Genomic DNA, 18,701 nt, shown 5'->3' with positions numbered 1-18,701 from the left:
ACATATGGCATTACTAATTACAAAAAAGGCATTACTAATGATAAAGGGATCAATCCAACAAGAGGATATAACAATTGTAAATATGTATGCACCCAGCATTAAAGCACCTGAATACATGAAAGCACCTAAATATTAAGACAGAAAGGGAGAAATTGACAGTAAAACAGTAATATTAGGGGACTTTAACACCCCACTTACATCAATGGATAGATCATCCAGTCAGAAAATTAACAAGGAAATAGTGACTCTGAATGACACATTAGACCAGATGGTCCTAACGGATATATACAGAACATTCCATCCAAAACCAGCAGAATATACACTCTTTTCAAGTTCAAATGGAGAATTCTCCAGGACAGGTCATAGCTTAGGCCATAAAACAAGTTTCAATAAATTTAACAAAACTGAAATAATATCAATAATATCAAGCATCTGTTTTGATCATAACAGTATGAAACCAGAAATCAAGTACAAGAAGAAAAGTGGAAAAACACAAATATGTGGAGGCTAAGCCAAATGCTACTAAACAACCAATGGGCCAATGAAGAAATCAAAAAGCAAATCAAAAAACGCATGGAGACTAATGAAAATAAAAACATAACAGTCCAAAATATTTGGGACACAGTGAAAGTAGTTCTAAGAGGAAAGCTAATAGTGATATAGGCCTACCTGAAGAAACAAGAAAAATCTTAAATAAATAATCTAACTTTATGCCTAAAGGAACTAGAATAACAACAAAGCCCAAAGTTAGTAGAATAAAGGAAATAATAAAGATCAGAGTGGAAGTAAATGACATAGAGACTAAAAAAAAAAACAACAACAACAACAACAAAAAACACAAAACAACAACAACATAAGAAAAGATCAATGAAACCAAGAGCTGGCTCTTTGAAAAAATAAAATTGATAAACTTTCAGCCAGACTCATCAAGAAAAAAAAGAGGACACAAATAAACAAAATCAGAGATGAAAGAGAAGTTGACACCACAGAAGTGCAAAGGATTATAAGAGACTGCTGTGAAAAATTATATGCCAACAAATTGAACACCATTAAAGAAATGGATAAATATCTAGAAGTACACAATCTTCCAAAACTTAGGAAGAAAGAGAAAATCTGAACAGACTGATTACTAGTGATGAAACTGAATTTTATAATAAAAAAAAAAAAAACTACCAACAAACAAAAGTCCAGGACCAGATGGCTTCATAGGTGAATTTTACCAAACATTTAAAGAGTTCATCCTTATTCTCCTTAAACTATTCCAAAAATTGAAGAGTACCTAACACTTCCAAATTCATTCCATGAGGCCATCAAAGACACTAAACGAAGATACACAAACCACTAAACAAAAAGAAAACTACAGGCTAATATCCCTGGTGAAACATAGATACAAAAATCTTCAATAAAATATTAGTAAACTGAATTCAATAATCCATTAAAAGAATCATTCACCATGATCAAGGGGTATTCTTACTGCAGGGATGCAAGGATGATTGAATATTCGCAAATCAACCAATGTGATACACCACATTCACAAAATAAAGGATAAAAATTATATGATCATCTCAATAGATACAGAAAAGCCATCTGGCAATATCTGATATCCATTCATGATAAAAACTCTCAACAAAGTGGGTATAGAGGGAATATACCTCAACATATTAAAGGCCACAAACGATAAACCCACAGCTAAAATCATACTCAATGGTGAAAAACTGACACTTTTCTTTCCTCTATGATCAGAAACAAGACAGGGAATTTCAAAATACACACAAAATAATATACTTTGGCCCTGCCTAATTTACTCTCTCAGGAAATCCCAAAAGAAGTAGTGAGGAAGCCCCACTAGGAAGCCCCAAGATGGGCCTAAGGAAGATGTGGATGAAAATGCAGAATATGGCTAGGAGATGGTGGCAGCAATGCCCCACATTTGCCTATGTGTCTATGCCCAAACTTGATTCCTACCTCCTTTCTTTACTGAAGTCCATCATCCCTCAAAGGGCAAAGTTCTGAATCAGTGGCTCGAGTGCCATTAGAGGCTAAGTGAAATAGGAATTTCCCTGATGATGCCAAAGTATCTGAGTTTGGGCCTGAAAGTGTGATGAGAAATCTCTGGGCAACTAGCGACTAACTCTAAAATACCTCAGACACTGAACACTTCTTGTAATTGCTATTCCCACCCAAAGGTGTTTACGTGCTATCTCCTGCCATAGGCTCTAAATTGAGATCTCCGGTGTAACTTTTGTAACAAAACCTAGTATTAAGGGGCGCTGCATAGTTTTTTCTTCAACTTCTCTTTCAACAATTTTCACACAAAACAAATTTAAATAGCAACACTTTGGAATGACAGGTATTATCGAAAAAGCAATAGTTGGACTTAAGGTCTAAAACGCCTGGATATGGGATGCCTGGGTGGCTCAGTCGGTTAAGCGTCCGACTTCAGCTCAGGTCACAATCTCACGGTCCGTGAGTTCGAGCCCCGCATCGGGCTCTGGGCTGATGGCTCAGAGCCTGGAGCCTGCTTCTGACTCTGTGTCTCCCTCTCTCTCTGACCCTCCCCTGTTCATGCTCTGTCTCTCCCTGTCTCAAAAATAAATAAAAATGTTAAAAAAAAATTAAAAAAAAAAAATAAAACGCCTGGATATTACTGACTCAGTTTCTAAAATGCAACCACAGCTTGGGGTGGAGTAGAGCATGGAGCACCCAGGGAATAGGAATAAAGACTTACAATGATGCACTCAGACAGGACAATCATCCACACCTCTGGGTATATCACACACTGCAAAGCTTTTTGAGTATTCCAACTAAGAGGTTTTAGTTGAACCACTTGCTTCACAATGTTATAAAATGTTATCTGCTGATCACCCACCTTAGAATCCCTAAGACTGCTCATGAAAGGAAGTTCCCTGGCCCCCTGGAGACCTACGGACCCTAAAATGTGCTTTTTTAAAATAAATTTTATTTTGTAGTAATTCTAGATTTATAGCAAAGTTGCAATGACAGTACAAAGTACTTTCCTATACTCCTCAGCCAGTATCCACTAACATTAGCATCTTACATTGGAATGGTATATTTGTTAGAAATAGTGAACTAGGGGTGCCTGGGTGGCTCAGCTGGTTAGGCGTCCAACTTCGTTCAGGTCATGATATCACAGTTTTTGAGTTTGAGCCCTGCATCGGGCTCTGTGTTGACAGCTCAGAGCCTGGAGCCTCCTTCGGATTCTGTGTCTCCCTCTCTCTCTGCCCCTAACCCACTCGCATTCTGTCTCTCTCTCAAAAATAAATAAACATTAAAAAAATAAAATAAAATAAAATAAATAAATATTTTTTAAAAAATTTTAAAAAGAAATAGTGGTCCAAAACTGGTCCATTATTATTAACAGCTGATTTGGATTTCAGTAGTTTTCCCACTAATGACTGTGATCCACAATCCAATGCATACTGTGTTTATTTTTTTTTAATTTTGTTTAATGTTTGTTTATTTTTGAAAGAGACAGCATGAGTTGGGGAAGGGCAGAGAGAGAGGGAGACACAGAATCCAAAGCAGGCTCAAGGCTCTGAGTCAGCACAGAGCCCTATGCGGGGCTCAAACCCACAGACTGTGAGATCATGGACTGAGACACCCAGGTACCCCAAATCCACACTGCATTTAATCATCATGTCTACTTAGTCTCCTCTGGTCTGAGACAGCCTTTTCCTCTTTTTCATGATCTTGCCAGTTTTGAGGAGTCAAGTATTTTAGAGAATGTCTCTCAATTTGGATATCTTTGGTAATTTTCTCATGATCCCATTGAGGTTATGGGTTTGTGGGGAAAATACTACAGAAGTGAATTCCCTTCTCGTCACATGATATACATCATGACTTATCACTGATGATACTAACCTTGATCACCTGGTCAAGGGAGTATCTGCCAGGTTTGTCCACTGTAAGTTCTTTCCCAGCACTTTCCATACTCTATTTCTTGGGAACGGATCCTTAAACCCAAGCTACACACAAGAAAGGCAGAGAATTAAGTTCTGCCTCCTAGAGATGGGAGTATTTGTATACATAATTTGGAATTATTGTGTACTATGTATTTTTCTCACCTATTTATTTTTTCACTCATTTATATCATTGGGGACTCTGATGCATTTACTATATGCTTTGGTTTATAACCCAATACTACATTACTTGTTACTCAAATTGTTCCAGCTTTGGCCACTGGGAGCTCCTTCAAGTTGGCTCCTGTGTCCCCCTGACATCCTCCCACTCTTTTTTTTTTCTTTTTTAGCACTTTCTTACTTTCTAGTAATACAATATACTCCAATTCATCGTGTATTCTCATTGCCTCAGCCCTAGAATCAGCCATTCCCCTCAAAGAGTCGTGGTTTTTTCTTTTACTGGTGGAATAGTATTAGAAACCCGGATCAAGATGCTAGGTAGAACTATGCAGTTTTGACAAGCAGCCAACCGGATTCTTGTGCACTCTAGTCAACTCTAAGGACAACTATTTTGAAAAGTCAAGCACAAATAAACTAGAAATAATTTGTGAAGAAAAGTTCTGAAATAGATGTTTTAAAGAATCACTAATACTTTATTCATGTTAGCTCAAAATTTAAAGTTCTAACATGCAAAGCACCCTGATGGGCTAAGAGAAAGGAAAAAACAAAATAATGGAAGAGATCAAATAATGATTCCTAAATAAAGTGACTGCAATTGAGCACCTAAAAACTAGAATAGAATTTATTTACTGGGAGCATTCTCTGTGCCAAGCACTAAGCTAAGTGCACAGCCACAAACCTAAAGCTGTAGGTATAATTTCTCCTTTTTAAAAGATACAGAAAATGATGCCTAGAAAGGTATAATGTTTGCACAAAGCAATACCAGTCAGTAGGTGGCAGAGTTGAGACACCAAATCAGGTCTGTGTCATTCTGAAGGCCAAGGATTTTGGCACAGAATTCTGATAACTACTGCTTATGTGAGATTCTGTGTGTACACAGGCTGTCTCTATCACATCTCAAATGCCATGATGGAAGGTCAGCTTAATCATTGTTTTATGTTCTGTGTCTGTTATACAGCAGGTACTCAGCAGATAAATCTGATTAAATCTGGCCAAATCTCTACATGGTGAAAATGAGAACCACAAAGTACATTTGCTTCCATTGTATGTTATAATTAGACTTGTGTTCCAAATTAGATAAAATATGACGAAAAAAACCCCACCCCATCCTACTGAAAGAATACTTCTAAATTAACACACTTCAGATTTGGGGATGATGAAAATAGGTATGAATAAACCTGTTCTGAGTAATAAATTTTAGTAAACAAAAAGATAGTTATTTAATAAGTAGTCTAACAGTAAGCAAATCACAAAAGTCAATCATTTTCTTCACTGTCGTAATTAATCAATCATGAACTTCAAAGATGAAACTGTGTTGTTCAGTGTTTCTTAATACAGAGCAGATCCTTTTTTACATATAACAAACACTGAAACAGATTAAGGATTAGAAACCATTTCTATTACACTATTATATAAAGAAGGAAAGGAACCTAACACCAATAAAAAAAACTTTTTTTTTTAATTTTTTTTTTCAACGTTTTTATTTATTTTTGGGACAGAGAGAGACAGAGCATGAATGGGGGAGGGGCAGAGAGAGAGGGAGACACAGAATCGGAAACAGGCTCCAGGCTCCGAGCCATCAGCCCAGAGCCTGACGCGGGGCTCAAACTCACGGACCGCGAGATCGTGACCTGGCTGAAGTCGGACGCTTAACCGACTGCGCCACCCAGGCGCCCCTAAAAAAAACTTTTAAAATTAAGTCCACATGTATCAGCTAATTTGTGAATAAGTTTTAGATCACTACTTCCTATGAAATAAATGTATCTCATAATATGCCAATCCAGTTGTTCCTTCTTTCATTCATCAAATATTTAATTAATTCCTATTACGTGCCAGCACTGTTATATATTGTAAGGACCATAGCTATGACCAAAACAGACAAGAAATGCTGCTGTTATAAAGCTAACGGTTCTCAAGGGAGGGTAACAATAAATAAAAACAACAAATGTCAGATGGTGACAGGTGCTAGAAAGGAAAATTCACAGAAGGGGCAAGAGGTTGCAATTTAAGGTAAGATATGTCCTCACTGAGAATGTGAACTTGACCTGAGAGTGGTGAGAGAGCTCAGACATATCTATCAGGAAGAGGAAAATACAAGTGCCAAAGTCATGAGGCAGGACATGTTCTGCGTGTATGTAAGGAGCCACAAGAAAGCCAGAGCAAAGTGAGTGAAGAGTGGAGTGTCACAGGAGATGTGGTAAAGAAGAAACTGCAGCCACAGTGAATGAGTGGAGTGGAGCAAGATGGGGACTGCTAGCATAGTGCCTTCTGGGTGATTCTGAGCACTTCGACTTTTACTAACATGGAACACCATTACAGACAAGGTACTTTAAAAGATCACTCTGCCTTGCTGTTTTGAGAATCAACAACAAAAGGGGGGAGGGGCAAGAAATCATACAGATGAGAGAGTGATGGCTGGGATGTAAAGTGGTAACAAGTAAAAAGAGCTAAAATGTGGTTAGGTTCTGAATATATTTTCATGTTAGAACCAACACTATCAGCAGATGAGATGTGAATATGAAATAGAAGAGTCAGGAATAACAACAAGGTTTGGGGGCTTAGTAAAGAGATGGCTGGAAAGACAGTTACCACTTACTGAGATCAGAAAGGCTGTGGTAGAAGCAGATTGTTTTGGAAGGGACATGAATTTGTTTATGTAGAGTTTAAGGATTCCAAGAGGAGATGCTTAGTAAGCAGTCACATAGTTTTGAAGTGCAGGGTGGCCCTCCAGGATATAAATTTTGGAATCATTACCCTTTCAAGCCATGAGACTAGGAAACCCCATCAGGGGAGTGAATACAGACAGAACAGAGTTTCAAGACAGAAGGTAGTTGCTGGAGGGGGATGTCGGGTGAAGAGAGGTTTTTTTTTAAAAGGCGTGTAGACTAATGAGAATGAATCTATCAGAGGGGAAAAGATGATGCTGGAAAGTGCAGAGAATTGCTTGAGCAATTGCTGAAGGAGTTTCGTCTATTTGCTTCAAAGAGTGCTGAAATGCAGCATCCTATCTCTATGCAGAGGAAAGGACACATAGAAGCACTGAGATGCATAATGGCCAGAAAGCTAAGCATTAAAAATATTGTTCACCTTGAAAGCAATACAAGGGGTCAGAGGGGTAAGTAAGATATACAATTAACACATAAAAATCAATAGCCTACTAAACATGTATCTGACAATGGATTTGTATCTAGAATATATAAAGAATTCTCAAAATTCAATAATAAAGGAAAACAATCCAACTAGAAAATAAGCAAAAGACATGAAGGGAGATTTCACAAAAGAGAATATATCAATAGAAAATAAATATATGAAAAAATGTTTGACATCATTAGCCATTAAGGAAATGGAAATTAAAACCACAATGTGACATCACTATACACCTATCAGAATGACTAAAATAAACACCACCAAGTGCTGGTGAGTATGCAGAGAAACTGGATCACTCAAATATTGCTGGGGGAAATGTAAAATGGTAATCTGTATAATGACAAATTAGTTTGTCCGTGCCCTTAAGAGTTATATATATACTTACCACACAACCCAACAACTATATTCCTGGGGATTTACCAAAGAGAAATAAAAACTTAGGTATACAAAAAAACCTACAAATGTTTACAGCAGCTTTCTAAGTAATAGCCAATATTGCAAACAACCCAGATGTCCTTCAATGAATGAATGCTTCAACAAACTATGGTACATCCATACCAATGGACTACTACTCAGAAATAAAAAGGAATGCACTACTGATACATACAACTTGGATGAATCTCAGAAGCATTATACTGAGTGTAAAAAGCCAATATCAAAAGATTCCATATCATATTATATAATTCCATTTATATAACATTCTTGCAATGACAGAATTATAGAGGTGGGGAACAGATCAGTGATTACCAAAGGTTAGGGATGGTGGTGGGAGAGGAGGTATGTGACTATCAAGGGAAGATTTTGTGATGATGACAGAATTCTGAATCTTAACTGTAGTGGTGATGACAAGAATCTACCCAAGTGACAAGATGGCACAGAACTATATACACAGAGTGTACCAATGTCAGTTTCCTAGTTTTGATACTGTACTACACTTATAGATATAACCACTGGAGAAAACTGGGTTAAAGTCTACAATGGGACCACTCTGTATTATCTTTGTAATTTTCTGTGACTCTATAATTATCTCAAAATAAAAAGTTTAAAAACCAGAATGCATCTGTGGAAGTATAACTTTGACCATGAGATTTCTTAGGTCTCATATCAAAATAAATATATGGTTTGTTAATTTAAAAAAGTCAATACCTATTCGGGGTCTTTTGTGGTTCCATACAAATTTTAGGATGGTTTGTTCTAGCTCTGTGAAGAATGCTGGTGTTATTTTGATACAGATTGCATTGAATGTGTAGATTGCTTTGGGCAGTAGAGACATTCTAACAATATTTGTCCTGCCAATCCATGAGCATTAAATGTTTTTCCATTTCTTTGTGTCTTCTTCTATTTCTTTCATAAGCCTTCTATAGTTTTCAGAGTACAAATCTTTTACCTCTTTGGTTAGGTTTATTCCTAGCTATCTTACAGGTTTTGGTGCGATTGTAAATATGGAAGTTCCTCGAAAAAATTAAAAATAAAGCTACCCTACGACCCAGCAATTGCATACTACCAGGTATTTACCCAAAGAATATAAAAATGCTGATTTGAAGGGGCACATGCACCCCAAAGTTTATAGCAGCACCATCAACAACAGCCAAATTATGGCAAGAACCCAAATGTCCACTGACTGACAAATGGATAAAGAAGATGTGGTATGTGTGTGTACGCGCGCGCGCGCACACACACACACACACACACACACACACACACACACACTACATGGCGATCAAAAAGAATGAAATCTTGCCATTTGCAACAATGTGGATAGAACTAGAGTGTTATTATGCTAAGTGAAATAAGTCTGTCAGAGAAAGCCAGATATCATATGATTTCACTCATATGTGGAATTTAAGAAACACAACAGATGAACATAGGGGAAGGGAAGGAAAAATAAGATAAAAACAAAAAGGGAGGCAAATCATAAGAGACTCTTAAAGACAGACAACAAAATGAGGGTTGCTGGAGGGGATGTGGGGGGAGGATGGGCTAGATGGGTGATGGGAATTAAGAAAGGCACTGGCTGGGATTGGCACTTGGTGTTATATGTAAGCGTTGAATCACTGGGCTCTACTCCGGAAACCAATACTACACTGTATGTTAACAAACTTGAATTTAAATAAATATATTTTTGAAAAAAGTCAATAGCCTAGCACATGAGTCTTCACAGCAGTTTTATTTGTAACAGCCCCAAATGGAAACAACCCAAATGTCCATATACATACAATAATGTACTACTCAGCAATAAAAATGAATGAACTATTGATATGTGCAATATGGATGCATCTGAACATAATGCCAACTAAAAGAAGTCAATGCATGATTTCACTCATAGAAAACTCTAGAAAATTTAAACTACAGTAAGAGAAATCAGATCAATCACTGCCTGGGGTGGTGGTGATCGTGGGGAGAGGAAGGAGGAATTATAATGAGGCAAGAAGGAACTTTTGAGAATTATGCATTTGTTTACTATGTTGGTTGTAGTGATTCACAGTGTGGTTTCACAGGTGTGTGCATATGTTAAAACTTACCAAATTGTACACTTTAAATATTTGTGGCTAATCATAAGCCAATTTAACTCAGCAAGGTTTAAAACAATTGGTAGCTTACACATACACAAATAATAACCAGTTAGAATATACCATGGAAAAGAACACCCCATGTGTAATAGCAACAGAGTAATAATACTTAGGGGCCCACCCAAAAAATGTGCACAATTTGTATGATGCAAACTACAAAACATTCCTGCAAGACAGAAATGTTGGTTTCAACCAAAAGAAAGAAATTTCCTCTTGGAGAAGGTGATTTAATATCTTCAAGATGTTAGTTCCCCTTAAGTTAATTTACAGACTAAAAGAAATCCCAATAAAAATACTGACAAATTATTTTTTCTGGAGCTAGACAAATTAATGCTAAAATTTATATGAAAAAGCAGGCATGCAAGAATAGCTCACAAAACACTGGAAAAGAGGAGCATATAAGGGGAACTGGTTCTAATTTATACTAAAATACACTGAAAATCCTCTCTAATTAAAGGAGTGTGGTAATGGCATTTTAGCAGAATGATGGACCAATGAACTAGAATATAAAATCTAGAAATCAAGTATATAGTGAAATTAGGAATATGATAAAGGGTAACTAAAATCACTGAAGCAAAGAAGGATTGTATAAAAAATGGTCTTTGGACAACTGAATAGCATGTGAAAAAGATTATATCCATAATTCATGCCATACTCAAGAATAAACAGTGAGTGAAACAGAGATCTCAATGTCAAAACTCAAGTATATTTGTAAGAAGAAACTGTGAATTCCTCTATCCCTAGGGTATAAATAAAGATTGTTGACTATGATCAAAAATCTATATTCAATAAAATATGTGTTTAACTTATGGCTATAATGAAAATGAAAAAAATGCATTAAAAACCCATAAGCAAAGTCAAAATATAAATGACAATTGCAAGCAAATATATGAAATACACATCACCAATAAAAACAAATATCTCTAAAATACTTTCTAGAAACTGAGGGGAAAAAAAGATCAGAAGCTGGATAGAAAAGTGGGCAAAAGACAAAGACAATTCACAAGATAGATATAAAAATGGCCCGTAAAACACATGGCAAAATATGCCACTTCACTCATAAGCAGAAACAACATCAAAATATCATATCTCACCCAATGACTTGACAAACATGTCAAAATTTTCTAGATACTCTCTGCTGTTAAGACTGTCATAAAATATATATATTTCATTCTCAAATATCGGGTGGGAGTACAAAATAGTACAACCCTTATTGAGGGCATTCTGGCAATATCTAACAAAACTACATATGCATTAACCCTTTGACCACCAATTCACTTGTAATTCACCCTGAAGATCCACTTCCAATAATGCAAACATACAGAAGCACAAAATTATATATTACAGCATTATCTGTAAAGTACAAAAATACTCAAAACTAGTTAATACCCAAATACAGTTGACTGGTTGAATACACTGGCACATCCTTATAAGAAAGTAGTATACAGCTTCTAAAAAACAGAATAATCTCTGAATACATATGGAATGATATGGATGAATGAATGAATATAAAAGTTGTCCCTCTCCCCACTATGGTATTAGTATTATAATTCTGAAACCACTCTGTGTGTGCTGTAGGACTGAGTAAATGAGATAATATATTGATGTTATTGGGAGCCACGGTTCTCACTGTCAAAAAAACAGAGAATATCTCCATCTCATCTACAAATACAGAAAGGGGAAACAAATAAGAACCCTGAGGGGTACTGGAATTGGAGAGCAGCAGGATGAATCTGTAAGTTCACATTTTGTACATATACATGTGTTTGTGATTTTTTCCCCCAAGTTCTGGTGCTGGAAGGCCCAGAAGCAATGGTACATTCATAGCAATGAGAATATACTAGCTACTACATCTTGATTTCTAAATACTATTTCTAATAAAAGTAACCAAGGCTTCTCACAGAAAAAGCCAATTCCAAGGCGGGGGCAGGGGAAGTACATGATGATCCTGGAACATTTTGCTCACCCAAAAAGTAAAAAAGTGCTTTAAAAAAATGATAATGTCAAAGAAGCAGAGAACCAGTCTGAAGAAACTTCCATTAGCCAAATATGGGACAATGTGACCAAAACATTGACAATAATGGATTATAGCTCTTGAATAAAGTAATCTTTAGGTCTGTATAGCTAGCTAGCTAGATTGTTCCTGCCCATAGTGGAATGTCAACTAACAAATGTACACAGGATGGAGTTAGAAATCACCACTGGAAACTATAATTGATTCAGTCAAAAATCATCAATAGCAGATATTAAAACTAGTGGGCAGAAGTCTGATGAAGAATAGAAGACTTACATAGTTTCAAAGTATCTTCCCACTAAAGTTCTTACCTTTCCTTTAAAGGAGAATGACAAAGCAGGATGAAAACTCTGGCTTTATGAAAATGATAGAATACCTAAAATTTGTATTTTTTGATAAAAGACAATATCAAAAACTAAGTTTTGCTTGTTTTAAAAACATGAGCCAGTTTTTATTAAAAACTGCATGCTACAAAGCACTATTTATACTACAATACTACTGTTCTTTAAAAATTACCTGTGTATGGGGAACCTGGGTGGTTCAGTTGGTTAAGCGTCTGACTTCAGCTCAGGTCATGACCTCGCGGTTCGTGGGTTCAAGCCCCACGCTGGGCTCTGTGCTGACAGCTCAGTTTTTGATTCTCTGTCTCCCTCTCTCTCTGCCCCACCCGTCCACACTCTGTCTCTGTCTCTCAAAAATGAATAAACATTAAAAAAATGTTTAATTATCTATTTATTAAAAATAGGCCAGAATATATACCAAAATTACAAAACTGATGATGCTAAATATTGAAATGATTTATTCATTTCATGTTTTACTATATTTTTAATTTCCCTACAATGAACATATATTAATTTTATAAGAAGAAAAAAATAAATATGTAAAATAAAACAAATAAGGACTAAGCAGATGCAGGGGGAAAAAAGGCAAAAAGAAATTAAAAGCCCAATAACAGTGCTTTTGTGAGTGCATGATGGGATTATGGATGATGATTTTTTTGTTTGTTTTTGATTGTGGGATTTAAGTAAGATTTAAAAACTACTTTAAACAAATAGACAATCAAATTTAAAAATGGGCAGAGAATGTGAAAAGTCATTTTGCCAAAGATGACATATGGATGGCCAACAGACACATAAAAAGATGCTCAACATAACTCATCATCAGGAAAATGCAAATTAAACCACAACGAGATAACACTTCACACCTTTCAGATTGGCTACTGTCAAAAAGACAAGAAATAATGTGTTGACAAGTATGTGGAGAGAAGGAAGCCTTGTGCACTGTTGGTGGAAATGTAAATTAGTACACCAACTGTGGAAAACAGTATGGAGGTTTCTCAAAAAAAAAAAAAATAGAAATATAACCCAGTAACTTCCACTACTGGGTATTTACCCAAAGAACATAAAAACACTAATTTGAAAAGATATATGCATCCTGATGTTTGCTACAGCATTATTTACAATAGCCAAGATATAAAAGCAACCTAAGTGTCCAATGATAGGCAAACAGATAAAGAAGATGTGGTACATACACACAATGGAACACTACTCAGCCATAAAAAAAGAATGAGGTCTTGTCATTTACAATAACATGGACGGAGAGGGTATTAAACCAAGTGAAATAAGCCAGACTGAGAAAGACAAATTCTCTATGATTTCACTTACATGTGGAATCTAAAAAACAAAACAAATGAATATACCCTTAAATACAGAGAACAGGCTGGTGGTTGCCAGATAGGAGGTGGGTGAAGGGATGGGCAAAATAGATAACTGTATTAACAGATAAAAACTTCCAATGATAAAATAAGTCACAGTCATGAAAAGTACACCATAGGGAACATAGCCAATAATATTGTAATAACAATAACTTTGTATGGTGGCAAAAGATGACCACACTCATGGTGGTAAGCATTAAATAATGCATACAATTGCCCAATCAATATGTTGCATACGTGAAACTAATTAGTACTGTATGTCAATTATACTTCAGTAAAAAAATAAAAACATAAAAACTGATGCTCACAGTTTATCAGTTTATACACTCTGTTTTTGCTATGCACACTGGAATACAACAATGATGCTTCCCTGATCCTCTCTCCTGGAGCTCCTTCCTCTTACCTTCTGGGTCCTTTTCTACATAACAAAAGATCAAAACCCCTTTCATTAAAACTTCTGTATCTGCTGCTTCTAAGACATAAATGCTGTCCCTCTAAGCACATCTGACATCACTTACTTAGCGCCCAGTGTTATTTTCAAGGTCGGCGCACGGGAATGGATCTTTATATGCTGGCTACCTCTGGTAACGTAATTTCCAAGTGCAGAGCAGTTCCACAGAATTTACACCACTGCCGTTTGCATTTCCAGCCCTGCTCTCCTGGAAGAGCATGCCCTCTAGAGTAAAGAGTGGTAAAGAGGGGTTTTTCTTAAAGTGGGGAAGGGAGTTGAGTTCAAAAATAGGTATGTCTTTTCTTTTGTACTACAAGTAAAAGATTTTTATTATTTGTAAAAATGTTTTTTAATGTTTATTTACTTTTGAGAGGGACAGAGAGAGACAGAGCGAGAGCAGGGGAGGGGCAGAGAGAGAGGGAGACACAGAATCTGAAGCAGGCTCCAGGCTCTGAGCTGTCAGCACAGAGCCCAACACGGGGCTCGAACCCACGAACCATAAGATCATGACCTGAGCCGAAGTTGGACGCTCAACCGACTGAGCCACCCAGGCGCCCCAGGAGTAAAAGATTTTTAAAACTGTGTCAGCCTCTATTAGGTTCCTCCACTCTTTCTCACTGATTAAGCAGAGTCAGGTGATGATATCTATATTCTTCCCCAACAGAGCCGTGTGTGAAACAAGTGCTTTCCCCCTGCCAGGATGATCCATCTGAGCTCAGCAGAGTCCTGTGGAAACAGGGCCCTGGAAGACAGACCAACACACGGGGAAGTGAACCTGGCTCTGCTATCCACAGAGTATTCTTAGACGCCACTTGCAGAGTTCTTCACAAAGGCAGTGTGGGATCGATTTGTAATTGGTAGCAATGCACGCCATTTGGGAATGAAGACTGCAGACATCCATCCAAAAGGTAGGCAAAGCTTGTGAACGGCTCTTAAAAATTGCCAGTGTACTTACAGTTTTCTCATTATTTTCAAAAGCTTCTCTTGCTTCTTCAAATGTGCAGATTTCTTCTTTGCATTCACGTTCAATGTTGCCCTGTCTTATTTCTTCAAAAAGTCCATTAGCTCTTGGGTAGCGTTTCAATACTGAATTGGCTTTTTCTCCTGTGAGGAAAACTAAGGAGAGAGAAAATAATAAGCATAAAATTATAATTTAAAAAAACACGTGGAAACTTCATACACAAGGTGAAAACGGCTGGGTGCTCTTTAGAAACCACAGCCAACATCCTAAACCTCTTCCCGTGAGTCAGCAACAAAGTAACATTTAGCTCCAAAACACCACGTCTGCTGTCTTCCTCATCACATGAGCATGTCCTTTCAGTAGCAGTTGCCCTGGGCAGGGACAGTGACATAATTAGCTGTTAGATTCAGACTTTAGCACATTCCTGCCAACCATCGGCGTTTAAATATAGTAATAGCGATTCCACTGCTTATACTCACTGTTGTAAGTAGATTACCTCCCAGGCATTCTGCTGTTGCACAGCAGCAACCAAATCAAAATCCAGTCTCCAGACTACCAGTCTTTGTCCCTCTAAATAAACCTAAATAAAGCTGCAACTGACCTAGCAACATAAACCCAGAGAACCCCTGCTTGTATGAAGGGAAGGGATGACAAAATAGCATCAAGAAATCAAGATAAATTTGGCCATAATTCATTCCAAGGAACACTAATTATTTTGTTCTAAGTACACTTAAAGTAAATATATTGTGATATTTTAACATATTTAACCCAATTTCACTGTCCTACAGAAAAAAAAAAAAGAAAATTCTTCTGCATAAACACTAGAGACATTTCATATAAACACTCAAAATGCACATTTATGATACCCAGTAAAATAAATAAGGCACTAGTTATATGTATACTTATGGGGAATTATTTCTATTTTAACATACAGATTCATTTTATTTTTTTAATTTTTACATTTATTCATTTTTGACAGACAGAGAGAGACAGAGTGTGAGCGGGGAGGGACAGAGAGAGAGGGAGACAGAGAATCGGAAGCAAGCTCCAGTCTCTGAGCTGTCAGCAGAGAGCCCGACGCGGGGCCAGAACTCACAAACCGCAAGATCAAGACTTGAGCCAAAGTCAGATGCCTAACCAACTGAGCCACCCAGGTGCCCCATACAGATTCATTTTAAACTATACTTCAATTTCACTTTTCTAAAAGTGTCATACTTGTTCATCTAAATAAAATGCTACAAGAATTTAATCTCTGCTAATGCAAAGAAATCAGAAAACTCTCTAATCTTACTGACTTCTAAATAAGAGAAGGCATATTACAGATAATTTTAAGATATTAAAGAAAAGTCTATATTTTACAAAGAACATTTTGAAGTAAATGAAAAATGAAAAACAGTTAAGTGCTCCTTTAAAGATGGCAACAATAGGGGTTCCCAGGGTGGCTCAGTCAGTTGAGCATCCAACTCTTGATTTCAGTTCAGGTCATGATCTTGCAGCGTGAGTTCGAGCTCTGCATCAGGCTCTGTACTGACAGTGAGGAGCCTGCGTGGATTCTCTCTCTCCTCCTCTCTCTCTACCCCTACCCCACTCACTCTGTCTCTCTCAAAATAAATACATAAACTTAAAAAAAATTGTTTTTAAATGGCAACAATAGCAATGAATTTAAGGTTTACCTCATTATAGAAATGTGTATTTCACTTTACAGAAGATATGGATTCATTACTTAGGATTCTTCAAAGTATCCAAATTGATACCAGATCGAAAACTATGAGCGGGCTTTCATAAGACTTTCCTTCCTTCTACACCTCAGAAAGATAACTATCTATAACAATGAATTATAGAGTCCTAGAATATCATTAAGAAGAAACTGTAAAAAATAAACGTTGTGGCAAGTGCTAGAAATGAAACTAAAAGGGTGCTCTGAGTTGGAAAATAGCAGTGAAATTTTTTAGCACTACTTCTCACAGTGGCAGCATGACAATTCCCTGCACGAATTAAGTCATACAGATTGCTGGGCCCACCTCCCATAGTTTCTGATTCTGCAGGTCTGGGGTGGGGCTAAGAAGCTGTATTTCTCATAAGTTGTCAGGTAATGCTGATGCTGCTGGTCTCACTACCATAGTCTGAGAACCACTACCGAAAAGTGAGCTTCTTAAAAAACTAGTTCTGAGGAAGGTGTTTATGGAATGTTGGGATTAACAAATTTAACAAATCTGTTACTGTGTGACTTTTGAGGGTCCTTAATATATATTTAATCTGTATCTGCAAATCTCCAAAAAAGGAATACATTTGTCATATTTATTTGAATACAGGCTCCTCTGAGCCCTTTATCAAAGGACACTTCACTGAATTAACAACTTCCTAGCCATTGGTTATGCCCTCTGAAATGACATACAATTCTCTTCCATGTAACAGGTCACCTAATACATGAAGATGGTAAATGATTTCCCCTGAAGTTTCTCTTTTCCAGGATAAACAGGTCTAGTTTCTTCATGTGTTGGGCACATAAAATGGACAGGAGTCTCTGCACTATCTTTATCTCATAAAATCCAGTGTCCTACACTCAGTGCAATATTCCATAACATTCCTTGTTTTTAAACACAATGTATTAATACAGTCTAAGATATCCCTGGCTTTTGGGACAGTTTTCTTTAAAATAAGCCAATCAATCAACAACAATGTATTTTAAGATTTTTAAGAGAAAAAACAAAATTCTGCTCAGAGAAAACTTTCTTTTATGCTATCTACATGGAAAAGGGGGTCAAGGAAAGCAGGTAACTCTTCTGGCCAGAAAGCAGGCTAATTCAGAAGGTTAAACAACTAACTGTAAGTAAACCTATAGTAGGACACAGCTCTCCTAACCCCAGTCTAATCAAATTACCAAGAACATTCCACAAACACATTCTGTGTATTTCTTGTACTGAGAGGCAAAGTAATATAATACTGAGAACTCTAGAATAAGCTGGCAAGTAAATTTTATGTTACTTGCCAAATCTGGTCAATTAGAAGATACTACCTGGAATAAGAATCTGACCCATAGGAAAGACACTTATAGATTAGTTACGTCTGCCATATGCCAGGGAACAGAAAATTATGGTAGGGCCTCATCAAAGCAATTTGGAAATCTAATGAACGATACCAGAATTAAGATTTTTTCAATGTGGAAACAAAATATAAAGGAGAAGGTGGCAGCTTGGACCTATAGGAGAAGATCAGACTATCTTTTCCGAAAATACTGGGCATTTCCTGTGATGCAAGGGATTGTATTTGGACTTCAAAAACTAAGGCAGTGATGTTTAAAACTAAAGTTGATCACTTCCCTCTGCCTCCTTCTCATCAAAGGGTGTGAGTCAGCCCACAGCTGTCCAGAATCATGTGTATGCCTGTATCAGAGATTAAATAATGTGACAAGTATACAGAATGAGAACACAACACTGAGGTGTTATTCAAACATGTAATTTTCTCATTAAAGGAAATAAAGAAAAACCTAAAATGTATTCTTTAGGTTCAGCTGGGAAAAAGCCTTACTAAAGAAAACATTTAAATGTAAGACTGACACATTCACACCCACCAAATAAGTATATTTATCTTAAAAATGTAACTATTTTTTCATGATTTCAAAACTAATAGCTCTCACCTCTGCTTTCTCTTCAAAAGAAAAGAATAAAAATAAATGAGAATGGCTAATGTAACTACCTATATTACTGCCTTAAATAAAAGAGGTAGTTGTAGAATATATTTCTT

General features: G+C 36.7%; 1 protein-coding gene across 4 annotated transcripts in view; it reads right to left on the bottom strand.

Annotated features, from left to right (window-relative positions):
• The window catches only part of PRRG1 (proline rich and Gla domain 1), a 275,430-nt gene that overhangs the window by 43,151 nt on the left and 213,578 nt on the right, over positions 1–18,701 (bottom strand). For all 4 annotated transcript variants that reach the window (XM_040469009.1, XM_040469010.1, XM_040469011.1 and 1 more), the window contains exon 3: positions 14,952–15,112. In XM_040469009.1, the coding sequence (XP_040324943.1) occupies positions 14,952–15,112 (161 nt within the window). The remainder of the gene's footprint in view (positions 1–14,951; positions 15,113–18,701) is intronic.

This window comes from Herpailurus yagouaroundi, unplaced genomic scaffold, assembly GCF_014898765.1.
Source record: "Herpailurus yagouaroundi ecotype Mexico unplaced genomic scaffold, PumYag 67793, whole genome shotgun sequence".
Classification (NCBI taxonomy): domain Eukaryota; kingdom Metazoa; phylum Chordata; class Mammalia; order Carnivora; family Felidae; genus Herpailurus; species Herpailurus yagouaroundi.
The sequence above is the reverse complement of the archived record's forward strand: the minus strand, read 5'-3'. Positions and strand labels throughout refer to the sequence as shown.